At 62.6% G+C, this 15,934-nt stretch overlaps 1 protein-coding gene across 5 annotated transcripts; it reads right to left on the bottom strand.

Annotated features, from left to right (window-relative positions):
- Positions 1-27: 27 nt before the first annotated feature.
- MAP3K12 (mitogen-activated protein kinase kinase kinase 12) lies at positions 28-14,848 on the bottom strand. 5 transcript variants are annotated; one of them, XM_055336938.1, is made up of 15 exons: positions 14,688-14,848; positions 7,117-7,290; positions 6,809-7,017; positions 6,131-6,314; positions 5,768-5,959; positions 5,348-5,506; positions 5,048-5,206; positions 4,352-4,460; positions 4,030-4,139; positions 3,780-3,896; positions 3,524-3,661; positions 2,720-3,344; positions 2,460-2,530; positions 2,095-2,368; positions 28-1,653 (listed from the first exon to the last, which is right to left on the bottom strand). In XM_055336938.1, exons 2-15 carry the CDS (start codon positions 7,251-7,253, stop codon positions 1,555-1,557), a joined length of 2,583 nt encoding a protein of 860 aa, XP_055192913.1. In that variant the 5' UTR covers positions 7,254-7,290; positions 14,688-14,848; the 3' UTR covers positions 28-1,554. The 5 variants fall into 5 exon arrangements, with proteins under 5 accessions (XP_055192913.1, XP_055192912.1, XP_055192909.1 ...); XM_055336937.1 differs by lacking the exon at positions 14,688-14,848 and adding exons at positions 9,303-9,422; positions 9,769-10,091 and having other exon boundaries at positions 6,809-7,290; XM_055336934.1 differs by having other exon boundaries at positions 6,809-7,290.
- Between the last annotated feature and the right edge of the window lie 1,086 nt (positions 14,849-15,934).

The raw sequence follows: 15,934 nt of genomic DNA on the forward strand, positions 1-15,934 counted from the left end.
CTGTTCAGCTGTTAATGCTGAGATCCATATTTAGTTTTATAAGCTTCTCCCCCCCCCCTTTTTTTTTGGCTCATGAATTTTTCTGTTTGTCATGGAAATGTAAGAGTGGAATATTAATACATTTCAGTTTAGTTCTGTAATGTCAGGAATTTTTCAAAAAAATTAAAAGATGGACTGGAGCTTTTTCTTTGTGAATAGAAACTGGATGCCACAGTGATTCATGTGGGTTTTATTCCTGTTGTCTTGCTGTTCTTTTTGCACCTTTTATGCCTCAAAGGACAAGGACCCTGCTTGGGTTTTGAATATAAGCCTTTATTCCAGTTAAGATGTTTTCTTGTTTTACCACTCCATCTTTTTTTTTGTAGCCCTTGAGCCTACCTTGCAAAGTAACCAAATAGCTGTTGCAAGCTGGCTGTGTACCCTTTGTCCAAAAGTTCGAGGGTTACATTTACCTAAGACTTGTCTGCAAAGAGTAGACAAGCACTTCTGGGTGGGCAGGGGGTGGGGAAGGGCGCACATGCATATGATGGAAGCAGTTGGATGCGAGTGTCTGAGACTCCGGTCACTGGGCATGTCTGTCCCATCCTTGGCCAGACTAAAAACCAGCGTCTTGTTAGGAGTAACTTCATTTACAGTTCTTACCATAAGAATATGTGTTTTAACATTTTCTGTCCTGCTACAGTTTTTCAGAAAGATGTATCTGCCTCCATTTATGCAGATAATTTTAGAATGCTGGAACTTTAAGTGATACTCATTTAGTGGGGGGGGGGGGGGGAGCCTGAGAGGAGGGAATAACTCATCCAGAGTCCTCAGAGAATGTCTGGAGCCCAAGGCTCCTATTTGAACTATGTGTACTACCCCATATATTCATTTACCAAGAAAACCCTCAACAGCTGGGCCTGCATGGAGTGGTTATATTTTAAGATTTTTCACAGGGGTTACAATATGACAGTCCCCACCCCAATCAGGCACCAGGATAAAAGCAGGGACTTAAAACATCATCCCATTTCTTCAGCCTGAGCCATCACATGCTTTCACAATCTCCTGACCTCCCCCTAGGCCCTAAGCCAGGGCTTGGGCAGAGAAATGGAGGGACAAAGAAATTAGTTACATTGCCACCTGAGAAACCTCAGAGGGGAGGACCCAGCCTTAGCCTCCCTCCTCCCAAGTGCAAAATGTGTAAACAGAGTAAACGGAAAACAAAAAAGTGCAGTCTAAGTGGCTCCCTCTCCTCCTCCCCAGGGCTGGGGGGAAAGAATATAGAGGAACATAAGAGGCAAGTCTGGCTTTTCTATTGCCTTACCGCTTGCTGAACATAATGGGGTGAAGCAGGAAGGGGCCAGTTTGCCCATACCCACAGCTCTAGGGCAGTACTTGTCCTTCATTTCCACAGCTGCCAGGATCCCTAGAGTTTGCCAGGTGAATTGGTCAGGGGTCAGACTCCCTCGAGCCTGACTTAAGGCTGGGACAGCCCCATCGTTCTCTGTTGATTATGTGGCGCTTATATATTATTTATATAAATAATTTCTCTATGTACAGGAATAAGAGTGGCTTTCATGGAGGGAGGGAGGCCGGAGGCTGCAAGGCTTCGCCACTGTTGGAGTTGTCCAGTTCCGTGCTGTCACAGTCTGAGTCCTCGTTACTGGGGGGGCCCTGTGAGGAAGAGCAGAAGTGCAGTGAGGTGTCGCTCAGCTGCTCTCGGTGTTACAAATAGATTCCTTCAGGACCCTTCCTTCACTAAGGTCTTTGTAATAGCCAGCAGCTCACTGAGTTCACGGTCTTCGGGTTTCAGTTGCTGAGGCCTTTAAAAGTCAAGGCCCCAGATTCCCGGCTTCAGGATGCCTCTTGGCTGCGGTTTACAGCTACCACACAAGCACCTCTACTGACCTACTAACCGTGCTGTGCGCTCTGTACTATGGGCCTCTCGGAGTCTACCTTCTGGACGTTTGCTCTCTGATGGGGGGGCTAACTGGGCTCAGACACTGAGTGACTTGGAGGCTAAATACCGCTATTTTTGGCCTCTTCACCTCCACCCAGTAGGTCTCAAATAACGAAGCATCTGCTCCTTAATACCTAGCTGTTTCTGTGACTCACCTGCTCCCCTCTGGGTAGGTCCTGGGGGGGGATGGGTAGGGAGCTGGGTTCGGGGCTGGGAACCATTTCCGATGCAGGGGGGTCCAGTGGGATTTCTGAGCCCTGGGAACACATGTCGTCAGACCGCTCATCTGGCCGCTCATCAGTGTTGGTGCTGCCGACTTCAGGTGTGCCACTGGGGGAAGGCTCACTGGCTGTGCCCTCCTCCCCATCAGATGGATTCTCTGAGCTGAAGGTGGAGCGTGATTGGCGCATGTTCAGACCTTGAGGCCACCTGCATGGTGGAGAGGCAGGGGCTACAGTTGGCACACGTTGTAGCCCCAAAAGCGAAAGTGTCATTACCTCCTGTACTGCATGTCTCTCACCTCTGGCTTGATGTCAGCTCTACTTCACTGTCCACCTCTCCTTCCTCTTCCTCTGATGAAATGCCACGTTTCTGCAGGAGACAGGAGTGGATTGTCATAAGTGGGAATAGGTCAGCGAAGAATCAAGAAAAGGGAACGTAGTCCTAAGGGTTAAGGAGGGACTGGCCTAAGATGAAAACCTAACGAGGGAGGTGAGCTACGGACTCAGCCCCAGGGAGAACAAGGAAAGGGGAAGAGCTTAGGAACTACCTGTACTTTACCTGGCTTCGGGTGACAGCAGCCCTGTACAGCAGTGCAGCTGGAGTCAAGTGCTGGGACCCAGCCCGGCTTCCTCCCCGTCCCGCCGTCCCTTCCCTTCCAGTTCCCAGGAGCCCCACAACGTCACCAGGCCCTACTGGGGGAGGTGGCTCCCCTTTGGCTCCCCCAGGTGAGTCTGGGCTGGTGGAGCCAGGTGCTGAGCCCTCACTTGGCGGGGTGTCTCCCCGGGCTGGAGGTGGTGAGCCAGGATCCCCGGCTCCCCCTGTGGCCCCGCGGCCCCGGGCTCCCAGTGCTGCTGACAGCAGATCCGGGGACGATGAAGACATCTTGCGTAGCAGGAGGTCGTGGTGGAGCCCACGCAGGGCTGGAGGGCAAGCCTCCCAGGCTGAGGGTCCCCCTCCTAGCCCCCCTGGGCTTCCTGGTCCCCCGGGTTCATGGGGTGGCAAAGCCGCGCGAAGCCCAGGCAGGTCTCCGCAGCTGCCCTTGGCGCTGGCCTTCCGGTGCCGAGTCTTGCCACGACGACTCCGTCCTGGTGAGGGGGGGCCCTTAGGACACCCAGGAAGCCCCACCCCACTCAGGGCAGCATCGAGTTTAGGTAGCAAAGATTCGGTCTTGAGGATATCTGGCCTGGTAGGGGAGGGAGAGTACAAGTCCGAGATTAACAGGTCCCAACCTGGGGTAGGCCGGACGACGTCCCGCCCACCTGCAGAGCGGCCTCGTGGGGTCCCGGACCCCTGCCCTGCTTCAGCGCGCCCCTGCGCCCCTTGCCGTTCTGAACCCTCAGCACTCACGAGCTCTGGCCCCACCTTTTACTGTGCGGTGACAGTTTCTGTGGGACGTTCCTCTTCTTGATGAGCTTCTCCATTGTGTTGCCGTGCAGGAGGCTTCGGGAAGGGTGTGGCTTCAGCAGACCCGGGCATCTCCGCTCTAAAGCTTGCTCCCTCCTAAAGACAAGACCCCTCGTTTGGGCGTGTGATCAGAAAGGGGGACCCAGGCTCAGTAGTCTCTGCGTCACCACGCCACGGACACTGGAGACGGGTGCGTGGGGTGCGCACAGGTTACCTGAGCAGCTCCCGCTCCTTGAGCTCCAGCTGCAGCATGAGGGCATTAAGTTCCATGTACAGGTTGTTGGCTCTCTCCAGCTTCCGTTCGTAGTGCTCCCTGATGTCCAAGGCGTGTCTGAAACGGGCAGAAGGGTCTCAGGTGAGCCAGTGTCACCTGGTGCTGTCTGACCTCTGGGCCAGCCTCTGGGAACCGGTCCACGGGGCCTGGCCCTGCCGGGACCGACCCCCTTCTCAGCCCGGGTGCACACCTGAGCTCCTCCCTCCTCCGCATCACGAGCTCCTCTTCTAGGCGGTGCAGACACGTCCCTTCTGACTTAATTTTTTCAAAGTGCAGCTTTACCTCTTCGCGCCACTCTGCCTGGGGGTGAGGAGACGGCGGGGGGTGAGGGGCCTCCCTTCGCTCAGCAGAGCCGTGGGAAGCCCGTGCAGGTGCTGCCCCGCCGCGGGCCGGGAGCAAAGCGGGAGTGGGCTCCAGACTAGACTGGTCAGGAGGGGGTCTCCTGGGAGGGCTAAGCTACCAGCCAGTCCACCCCCCTCAGAGGGCTTCGTCCTTCGCCCGCCCACGCATACCTGGGACTTGAAGTAGGTCTCCTGGGGTGTGGAGAGGACGTCGGCTGAGGCGATGTCCAAGTGCAGCAGGATCTGGCGGAACGATGGGCGGTTTCTTGGTTTGCTGTTCCTGGAGGGCAGGGAGTTTGGGGGAGAAAAGGAATTTGAGGGACGCATGGAGCAGCCTTCCCCAAGGTGTGGCCTGGAGAACAGAATCCTGGAACGTGTGGACCCACGTCCTGGACCCAGCGTCCCTGGTCCACTAGCTCTGCTGTCCCCTAGCACGTCCAAGTCCCGCAGGAAGGTCACCTGTTCGAGCCTGTTTTCCAAACGTCCTTTTCTGAGTAACTCCGTTCAAAGAAACACACTTTGGGACACAGTTAACCAAGGAGTAGAAATCTTCAACCTTCCGTCGGAGTCTGGGTTCCAAACCAGGCTCCAGAGCCCCCTTCCTGTGTGCTAAGGCAGCCGACGTGAGGCGCCAGCCACCGCGCCCCGGGGCTGTGCCAGGCCGCCGCAGGCGCACCTCAGCCGCTCTGGTTAGCAGATAAGGAAACGGCTGCAAGAGGGACACTTGCCCAAGGCTGCGGAGCCTGTCCCAGTCATTCGAGGGCGCTCTGTCCCCCGTCCCCGGTCCGGATTCTGGGCCTGGATGCCTGGTGCCATCTCACCACCAGCAACCCCCCTTTGCCCTCGGCTTTGCCAGGCCGTCCTCACCAACACTGGCGAAGCAGGATTTTGAAGCCGTCGGGGCAGCTGGAGGGCACAGGCAGATGGAGACTGTTGCTTCCCACACCCCAGATGATGGCTGAGGAGTCTACGTCCTTGTAGGGGATCTCGCCAGTCAGCAGTTCCCACAGCACCACACCAAAGGACCTGGAGATCAGAGGGCACATCCCTTGGGAGGGGCCCCCTCCACAGGCTACAGACACCTCTCACTCGCCCTCAGGCCCCAGAAGCCCCCTCCTTCCCTGGGGTTGGCCAGCTGCCAGTCTCGGTCCTCAACCTGGCCCTCACCAGATGTCGACCTTCTCAGACACAGGCTCGTTGCGGATCACTTCGGGGGCCATCCAGGCCACTGTCCCTGCAAAGGACATCTTGGTGCTCTTGTCACTCAGCTCCTTGGAAGTGCCAAAATCGGAGATCTTCACCACATCGTCGTACGTGATTAGCATGCTGGTAAAGATCGTAGTCAGCTGGGGGCCAGGCCCCTCCATGCCTCATCTAGCTGCCGCGGCTCTAACTTGGTTTGAAGTCATTTGGGATCCCCAGAGGCCGGGGGCTTGCCACAGCCCTCCCGCAACAGGACTGTCCTTTGGGGGGGGCGGGTTTGAGATGGCCACGGGGACTTAGGACAGGGTCTGGAGGCAGGGAGATGGCTACACCGACAGGTGGGGTCACCTGCGGGAGACCCTCTGCACCTGCCTGCTTACTCACTTGGGGGACTTGAGGTCTCTATGGATGATCTTGTGCAGGTGCAGGTAGTTCATGCCACCGGCAATGCCCATGGACCAGTCGACCAGCAGCGAGGGGGTGACGGGGCGGCCGGCCCGCAGCACCTCATACAGCTGGCCCTGGGCGCAGAACTCCATGAGGATGCAGTAGCAGGGAGCCTGGGTGCACACGCCCCTGGGGACCAAACGGTGGCATGAGGGCCTGGGCCAGCCTAGCGAACCCCCATTCCCACCCAGCCCACGTGGGCATCTCCTGTAGGAAAGGGGGAGTTGATCCCTGCTGCCCATGCTGGTCCCAGCCCAGAGCATAGTGGCCCTGGCTCCAGCCCTTGCCCTGGACCCTTACTTGAAGGTGATGATGTTGGGGTGCTTCAGCTTTCGCAGGTGCTTGATGTCAGTCTCCTTCAGGTCCCGCACCTTCTTTACAGCCACCTCCTCCCCATGGAAGCGCCCCAGGAAGACAGCGCCCTGGGCCCCTGAGCCCACCCACTGCAGGTCCAGGATTTCCTCAAAGGGGACCTCCCAAAGGTCTGTGAACAGGAGGCACAGAGAGCGCCACACTCAGGGCCTCATGACGGGCAGGAACAGGGCACTGGGTGGGCTGAAAGGACTCGGTGGCCAAGGCTGAAAATTAGCCCAAAGAGGCCAGGAAGAGGGACGCCTGGGTGGCTCAGCGGTTTAGTGCCTGCCTTCAGCCCAGGGCCTGATTCTGGAGTCCCGTGATCGAGTCCCGCATCAGGCTCCCTGCATGGAGCCTGCTTCTCCCTCTGCCTGTGCCTCTGCCTCTCTCTCTCTTATAAATAAATCTTGAAAAAAAAAAAAAAAAAAAAAAAGAGGCCCAAAGGACTAGGTTTGGGGGGACAGATAAGGAAATGGACGGGCACCTACGAAGCAGGGAAGTCAGCAGCTGATGGATGGATAAGGGGCTACGGTGGGGCCCTGGGGAGAGAGGTGGTCAGCAGGTGATTAGATGGGGATGTCCGGCAGATCCTGGGGAGAGGACCCCCACAGGGACACGGCCTACCTTCCTGCTGCTGCTTGTGCTCCGTAGAGTAGGCTTTGCCAATCATGGTCCAGACAGGGCGCAGGCAGCCGAAGAGTCCTTCCAGGAAGCCACTGCCACTCTGGCACTGCAGCCGTACCTCGTCGGCTCGAACTCTGGATGCTCTACTCTCAGGGGACCCAGTGGCTCCCCCTGGGCCCCCTGCATCCTGCTCATGGAGCTGAAGGACACTATTGGCAAAAGGCTCAGGGGGGGGCTCTCCACCTGGGGAGGGGCTGGGTCCGCCCCCACCCTGCCCACTGAGCGGCACTACATCTCGAAGTACACACTGGGTAGGCGTCAGGTCCTTCTCCGGGGTGCAGTCGGAAGTGTCTGGGTCGAGCTTGCGCATAGACGCCTCGCTTAGGGTGGATACGAAACCCCCGAAGGAAGGGGAGGGCGTGCGGGTCTCATGGAGGCAGGCCATGGCCTCTGGGCCCGGGGGCGGTGGTGAGTGGTGGGCCCTAGGAAACAAGGAAAGGAGGGACGTCAGCCCGGGGCGCAGGGACTGGGAACGCTCCGCTTACAGCCAGAAGCCTGCGGGGAGGACCTGGGCTCACAACAGCCCTGTTGGAAATAACACTTGAGCTCCACTCGCCCTCGGGTACCCATCACTCTCCACGTTTCACCGGGGCCCACCTCAGGAACCTGACACACCGGACTCCTCTCAAGCACCTATCAGTACCACCCTCAGGAAGGCACTGGGAAGCCAGATCCGAAACCCCTTGTCCCTGTAAGATCACCGCAACTCCGCTCTGGAGCTCACACGTCCAGCACCTGGAGGCCGCCCGTGCGCGCACACGGCTCCCATCAAGGTCCCTCAGCCCTACACCTTTCACGCGGAGTCTCAGCCTCAGGTGCACAGCAGTAACACCCCTGGGTCTCCCTCGCACTGAAGCACACACAAGTGACACTGGGCACTCTGAGATGACATTCCTGGGCCTCCTACATGCTGGCGCCGCACCCGGGGATCCCACTCCTGCACTTCCATGGGAGACAGCTGAGGCCTCGCAGGAGCACCAAACCCAGGTGAGAGCCACCCTGAGGCCGACTCAGGGCTCTCATCTGGGCCCCCTTCGCCAGGCTCATGGGCACACACCTGGCCCTCGCCAAGGTAAGTAAGGCCTGCAAGCCACCAGCTCTGCTGTCCCCCAGCAGGGTCGGGGGGACAAAGCACAATCATCCAGTGGGGTTGCAGATGCGGGGTAGCCCACTGCCTCACCCCCCAGCCCTGACATCCGCTCTGCTGCTCCCCCAGGGGTCAGTTACAGAGGCCCTGTCTCCTTTCCTCCTCCTCCACTGCCCCATCCCCAGCCCCCAAAACAAGCACCAGCTTTCCAGACAATGCAGATTTGTAACTAGGTGCTATTTAAATAAACAACCATTAGAAGAAATCTGAGGGCAGCCCCCGTGGCGCGGCGGTTTGGCGCCACCTGCAGCCTGGGGTGTGACCCCGGGTCCTGGGATCGAGTCCCGCGTCGGGCTCCCTGCCTGGAGCCTGCTTGTGTCTCTGCCTCTCTCTCTGTGTGTCTATGAATAAATAGATACAATCTTAAAAAAAGAAATAAATAAAATAAATCTGAATTCTAGGGGTGCTTGGGCAGCTCAGTCGGTTAAATGTCTGACTTCGGCTCAGGTCATGATTCCAGGACCCTGGGACCTACCCCAGGACCTATCCACGCTCAGCCAGGAGTTGCTGCTTCTCCCTCTCCCTCTCCCTCTCTTCACTCCCACACATGTGCTCTCAAATCTTTAAAAAAAAAAAAAAAAAAAAAAAGGCAGAAAGGCAGCCTGGGTGGCTCAGCGGTATAGCGCCCCTTCAGCCCCGGGCCTGATCCTGGAGACCCTGGATCGAGTCTCCCATTGGGCTCCCTGCATGGAGCCTGCTTCTCCCTCTGCCTGGGTCTCTGCCTCTCTCCTCTCTGTGTATTCTCATGAATAAACAAATAAAATATTAAAAAAAAAAAAAAAACCACCACCACCACCACCACCTGGGGGTGCCTAGGCAGCTCCCTCCAGCATCTAACTCTTGATTTCGGCCCAGGGCGGTGAGATGGGGCCTTCGGTGGGGCCCACTGTTAGTGGAGTTTGCGTCTCGCCCTCTCCCTGTGCCCCTCCTTGTGCGCTGTCTCTGTCTCTCAAAATGTTTAAAAACAGAATCTGAATTCTAGCCTTGTCTCCGCCACATCCAGGCTGTGACCTCGGGCGAACCAGATTTGGGCCTCAACGTCTCCAACTGTGCAAAGGGACGAACTAGCTGCCACTGAGGCACAGCGACTTCTTCAATCTAAGCCAAACTTGGGCAGCGCTTGACGCCTGGAGTCCTCGTCTGTCTCCCTCCGCATCTAGTCGCCGAACGACCGAATCCCGAGATGCGCGGGTAACCGAGGACGATGCTCTAAGTGTTCCCCGCAGAGGGGCCCTCCCGGACCCCCTGCACCACAACAGGAGAGGGGTGGCGGGAAGCTACACACACCAAGGGGCCCCCGGATGACGACGCAGACGCGGAGGTCTGGCACCCGGGACCGTCTCAGCTCTTGCAGGAGTCCCCAGGCTCCTCGGGGTCTTCTTGGGGGGTGTGGGGCGGGCCTGCAACCTGCGTGCGGAACAAGCGCCCAGCCGGTTCCTCCGTGGGTCTGGCCCACTGGGGCCTCTGCGGTGTCTGCTCCCACCTTCCGGGCTCCGGGGCGCGCGCGCCCGTCCTCCCGGCCTCCTCCTCCCCAACCTCGCCCGGCCCGCTCCGCCGTTTCCCACCACCCTTTAGGCTGGTCCTAAGGACACGGACTGGCCAGCGCCCCGCCTCGGGCCGGGTCCCCCCTGGCACTCGGGCGCGCGACCCCAGGCTGCAGCGGCTCCCGCAGCGGCTCCGCTCTCCCAGGCCGCCCACGTCCGCGGGCCGGGCCGCAGGCGCGCTGGCTCACGACTGCTCGGACGACACTCACCCCCCGGGGACGGGCGCCGGCCGGTCCGCCCGGGGAGCCCGCGCCGGGGGCGCTCTCCGCCTGGAAGGCGCTCCGCCGGCCGCATGTCTGCGAAGCTCACTTGGTGCTGGAAGGCCTGCTCCGCGGCCGCCGCCCGAGCTCCCAGGCCTTCGCGCCGCCGTCCGCGGGCCGCCGCCGCACGACGCCCGCCACCGCCCGGCCCCCCGCGGCCGCCCTCGGCGAGACGCGCCCTGCACACACCCCACGGCGCGGCCGCCTTCCCGCGGGGGCAGGCGCGCGGCGGGCCGGCGGCGGCGAAGGGGTTACGGCCCCCGCCCGCTTCCCGACCTCCTTCCCGGCCGTCACGTGGCGCGGGGCGCGTGGCTGGAGCCGGGCGGCGGGCGGCGGGGCGGCGGGGGTCCGGGCGGGGACGGGCGGGGACGGGAGCGGACGGGAGGGGACCCGGCGGGTGGGGGAGCGCTGGGCGCTGCGGCGTAACCATGACGACCGGCCCGCCGCGGCGCGTGAAGTCACCGGGCCCAGATTAGCCCGAGTCACGTGGGCGGCGCCGGCGGGGGCGGGGTCAGCCCGGGCCCCGCCCCCGAGCGGCGCCGGCGGGAGGGCCGCGGGGGTCGCTGCTCCGCAGCCTGCGAGCCCCCCCCCCCGGACGCCTCAGGCGCACCGGCCGGCGCCGCGCGGAGCGGCGGCTCGGGGCCCGGGAGGAAGCGGGGGCCGGGGGCCGGGGGCGCCAGAGAGGGCGCCGGGCGCCGCCGGGGGGACCGAGCAGCCGGACGGAGGGGCAGGCGGCAGGCGGCAAGGGGTCCGCCCGCCCGTGGGGAGCCGCGCCGAGGTCCGTGCAGCCGGCCAGGCTCCCTCCGGCGCCCGGGCCCGGAGGCGGCCGAAGCCGGGTCACCCGAGCGTCCCGCGGGCCCGCAAGTAGCCGAGGGAGGAGACGGCGGCGGGGCGGGGCGGGGCGGGGCGGGGCGGGGCGGGGCGCCGGCCCGGCCCGCCGCTCCCTGGCCTCTGGGCCCTCGGGGTGGTCGCGGCCAGCAGCCCCCGGCCCGCACGCCCGCCGCCCCCGTCGGCCGCGCGCAACCTCAGGCAGCGCCGGGCGGGCGGGCGGCTGTGCCCAGGGCTAAGCGCGCGGTGCCCCGCTGGCGGGGGGACACGGGGGCGCCCGGCCCGTGCGCGCGCGGGGAAGGGGCTCTCGGGCCGCAGCCCGGGCGAGTGGCGGCAGGGGGTCCCCGCCTGTTCCCCAACGGGCGCTCCCGCCTCAGAGGCCGGAGCTCGCGGCCAGGAGCCCGGACCTGCCCCGCGGCCCTGCTCCCACAGCAGCGTCTCGGCGCCAGCGCACGTGCGGCCGCCGCCGCCCGCCCCGGGCCCTCGCCTCGCCCGGACCTCGGTGGCAAGGAAGGGCCTTGGCAGGGAAGGGAAAGCCAAGGCCTGGGGATGCGAATGCCCGCTCGGCCGCCTTTGACGGCAAAGGCCCTTGACCCCTCGTGACCTTGCCTCCAGGCCGGCGGCTGCGGCTGCCCCTGGCCACAGGTTCTCCCGGAGCCCCGGGGGGGGGGGGGGGGGGCAGTGTCCTTCCCTGAGAACCTGGGGTACCCTGAGATCACCTCCAAAGCCGGGCCCCCCCTAGCTGCGCCCCCCCTTCTTCCAGTCAGCTGGGGAGGGTCCTAGACAGGAGACAAGAGCCAACTTTGGATTTGGGGAGCCGGGGGGAGCCAGAACCGGGGTCTTGCCCGAGGTGGCGAAGGCCAGGCCTGGGAGACTCCTCCTAAGGGGAGGTCGGGTCGCGAGCACAAGCCTGGCTCCTGGCTCTGCCCCCCGCTCGGGCTGTCCCCGGATTCTGGACAGGCCATGTCTTCTGTCTGACCAGAAAAAGGGAGCCTCGGTCTCTGGCCTTCTACTTCCCCGGGACAAATCTCAACTCCAGGTTCCAGGGAAACCCGGTCACGGTGGCGGTCGGGCGCCAGGGTCCCCAGTCCTTGCTCTCTTGGCTGCCAGGCCCCCAGTCCTTCCGCGGCAAACCCTGGCACTCCGCGCCCTCCGGCCTTCGGGACAAGGCCCGCGCTCTGCCCCTGGCCAGCCCCTGGTGCCCTGGTCACCCTCCTGCTCCTTAGGGTGGGAAGGGAAGGGAAGGAAGGAAGGGAAGGAAGGGAAAGGAGGGTAGGAGCAAGGTATGAAGGGCCACCGGGTGCCTGCGACTCGGGCCCTGGGCGGGGGACCCGGAAGAAGGTCCTCACATTTAAGCAAATAGTTCCTGGGGTGGATGGGCATTTCAAAAAAACCTGGAAGTGCTCGCTTCGGCAGCACATATATTTAAACAAATCTGGAAGACAAAGAATAATAAATAAAAATATAAAAAGATCTGGAAGGACAGATACTGAGGTGTAACAGTTTCCAGGTAGCTGGGATTGCGGGTGTTTTCATTTTCTTCTTGTGGCTTATCTATATTTGTCTAATATTTCAGTAATAACTTTGAATTGCTTTTAAAATTAAAAAATCGATTTCAAATTGAAAATGAGGAAATAAATATCAGTGTCCGTCTGTTCCTGTCACCTAGCTTGGGACCGTGTGCTATGGAGGGAGAGCGGGTGGCCTGGGGATCAGAGAGGCTCGGCTGAGGTCCCGTCTGCGCTCCTGACCAGGCAGGCGAGCTATGGACCAGGAGACGCCTGAACAAACCTTTTTCTCCTCTGAATGGGAACGGCCGTACCCCGGTCACGCGGTGGCCCAACAGTTCTGGGTCAGGTGGGCCTGGGTTCAAGACCTAAACTCTCCCCCCAAAGTCCTTTTTGCACTTTGAACAGATTACTTCTTTGGGTTTCAGTTTCCTCATCCCTAAGACAGAGATGACGAGAACACGCCCCGACTCTTAGCCTGGTTGTAACGCGAGCGACATAATCGCAGTAAAGTCCCTGGCCCAGGACGGGGCACACAGGACCGTCCCCGGAAACACGAGCCATGTTGAAAGTGCCTAGCAAGTGGCAGCGGGGCTTCTTTTATAAATGTGATTCCCTTCCCTTCCTCGCCTTTTCCTCGATGGCAGCAGAGGGCACAGGTGCAAAGGGCGGAGCGCACGGGGGGGGGGGGGGGCAAGGAGAGCAAAGAAGGAGGGAACCAAAGGCCAAGGGCTCTTTGTCCTGGGTGATCCTTAGGCTCCTCTGCCATCGTGTCCCTGCCTCATCACCTTCTCCCGAAACAGGGATGACCCTGGTCCCTCTGGGAGCAAATGAAGCCGACAGACCAGTCTCTGTGGCCAACCCCTCATGAAGCCCACCTGTCACCTGCTCGCCTGGCTCCGTAGTAGCCTCCTGCCCCACAAGGGACTCCTAGAAGGCCACGCAGGGGAGAGGGAGGACTGCGTGTGAGAAGCCACGGGGTGAGCCTGGGGTGCTGGGCACTAGGATTCGGGGTCGTCTTCCTAGCAAAACCAGACGACCAGATCATCACCTCCAGGGGAAGGACTGGGGAATGGCGGTTGCTTCTGAGAGGCGTCCTGCACCCTTAGCTGTGAGGACACACAGGACGTCCAAAGCCAGTCCTCACTTAAACTTCTTGCCTCCTCTGCCCATAACTGGGTTTAATTTGGGGACGGGTCTTTACTTGTGTTTTCATGGAGTTGGGGTATCCCGCCTTCGGTGGCCCCAGCATGGCCTCAGTCCCCGCTGTGAGGGTGGAGGCGTGGCGGGCTCGGGAGGGCAAGCACCTTTGGCCACCCTGAAGCTGAGATGGCAGAGAGCAGGCCTTGCGTGCCGCTCGCCCGGGGAAACTCTGCTGTCTGGACAGGAAGGCCAGGGAGCCCTTGAGCCCCTTCCTTCCAGGGCCCTCGTGCCCGCCTTCCCCGGTGCTACCCTTGAGCCCACAGCCAGGGCTCCCAGGACTCCCAGAGCCGTGGGTCCATCCTGCCAGTCGGAAGGAGGCACTGGCTGCGGCTGGGAGGACTCTGGGTGGGGAGAGACCTCAGGCGCACTCCTAGGTGGAGGGCCACCCCCTCTCCTCCCCAGAGGGAGCAGGTGTGGAGTTCAAGTCCCTGAAGGTGGGACTCTTCTATGCTAAGGGACACCCCACCGACCCCCTTCCCGGGTCTGTAGAGCCTCTGGCCCCTTCTCTTCCGTCCCCTCCGCCGAGGCCACAGGGATCAGGGATCACAACTGTGGGGAACAGATTCTTGCTCATTTTCTAGCCAAGGAGTTTGAGAAATGTGTGGGGCAGAGGCAGGAGGTTCCTGAGAGGCCTGGGCTGGGGCACTGGGTTAGGGGAGTCAGAGGAGCTGGAGAGAAAGAGGGAGAGAACCACAAATGAATGGGGGAGGGGAGGAAGCAACAGCTGGATGGAGAAGGTGAACGGCACAGCTGGAGGGGGCTGGGGGCAGCAGAGGGCAGGGGGAGGCCCTCACCTGGGCGTCCTGGAACAGGTGCTCGCAGCCTGTAATCCTCAGGTGCAGCGGGCAGAGCGCGGGAGGGGAGGGGAGGGGAGGGGAGGGGAGGGGGGCGGAGGGGAGGGGGCCGCTGGGCGCCTCAGGCCCGGTCCTCCCTTTCCTTCCCGGAGGGGCCCGAACTCTTCCTCCTCCTTCCCTCTCTCCCTCCGGGAGGATGAGTGGGAGGAGAGGAGGATGTTCTCTTGCCCGCTGTCCTTTACGTCGGTGCCCCCGCCGTCCCCCCACCCCCACCCCCACCCCGTACGGTCCTTTCCAGCCCCGGAGGCCCTCTGGCTCCCGGCTGGGCCGCGGCGTCCCTCCGCTCCGTCCCCCCCCTTCCCATCCCCACGGGCGTCGGGTCCAGGTCCCCGCTTCCCCCGCCCCGCGGCCTCAGCATCCCCGCACCACCCCACCCCACCCCGCCACCTCGGCCTCCCGACCCTCCCTCGGCGCCCGGACCCCGGGGCCCGGACCCCTCCCTGCCCCCCGCCCCCCACCTCGGCCAGGCTCTCACCTCAGGGGCTCCGCGGCCGCAGCACAAAAGGCGGCGCTGCTGCAGCTCGGCTCCGGATGCTGCTCCCGCCTCCTCCTCCTTCTCCTCCTCCTTCTCTCCTCCCCCCGCTGCCCTCGACCGGACCCGGGGCGCCGTCACCGGCGAGGCTCGCGCGGCGTCCGGGGGCACGGCTGTCGGCCCCGGCGTCCTCCCCCCACCCCCCGACCCCTAGCCCCGTCCCCCCTCGGCTCGAACTCCCGCTCCTTCCGAGGCCCCCGCCCCTGGCCCCCCGGGACGGACACGCCCTGAGCGGGGGATGCTGCGCTGGAGCCGCCGGCCTCTTAAAGGAGCCCGCCGCTGCCATCCGGCGCGCTCCAGGCCCGGCCCCGGCCCTCCGGGGCCCCGCGCGGCCCCGCGCCTCCCCGCAGGCGGGGTCGGGTGGCCGTGGCACCTCGAGCCTTGCGCTGGTTCCCGAGGAGCCCCCCGCGGCCGGTCGGACACCCTGCCTGCTACGCCCCGAGACGGAGCCCCTCCGCGCGGGGACCCCGGCCGCCCAGCGCCCTGGCGCGGCTCCCCCTGCCTTGCCGAGCCAGCCAGCCGCCCTTCCCGTCGCCGTCACCACTCCGGCTCTGCCCAATTGGAACCCGCCGAGCCTAATGCCCGAGCTCCTCAGCGCCGTTCCGGGGCTCCCCCGGCTCTCCACTACCTGGCCCAGCCTCGGGACGCTCGTTAGAACCAGGCATTTTCGTGGTGTCTCGCCAAGGTCACGAGATTCTCCTACATCTTTTAACCCGGTGGCCGGGACACCCTAGGGCCGAGGGGCTGCAGCTCTGCACCCAGTTAGCGGGTTAGCGTTCAGAGGCCGGAGTCCTCTCCTGCTGTCTCTTCGGCCGAGAGACCCCAGACCCACAGCAGCGGGAACGAGACCACGGTGTGCGTGAGTCCTGAATGCTGTCGCCCCTACAGCCCGATTCTCAGGCCCCAGAGAGGGTCTCGGGCCACCTACGGAGAGGTTCCCCGGGGACGGCCCAGCAAGGCTTTAGAGAAGACCTGAAACCACACAGGCTGCGGGCTAGACCTAGGGGCAGGGCAGTGAAGGGCAACCCGGGAAAACGAAGCAGGGGCTGTGAGACGAAGGCCCCGGCGCCGGGAGCGAGGAGGAACTGCGGGCCGCGGGCCGGCCGGCCCCAGCGCGGAGGGGCTCGAGCGCTCTCCTCCCGCGGCCAGGTGAGGCCACCCCCAGCCCGCGCCGAGCCAGGGTGCGACAG

The sequence above is a fragment of the Nyctereutes procyonoides genome, unplaced genomic scaffold, assembly GCF_905146905.1.
Source record: "Nyctereutes procyonoides isolate TBG_1078 unplaced genomic scaffold, NYPRO_anot_genome, whole genome shotgun sequence".
Lineage (NCBI taxonomy): Eukaryota > Metazoa > Chordata > Mammalia > Carnivora > Canidae > Nyctereutes > Nyctereutes procyonoides.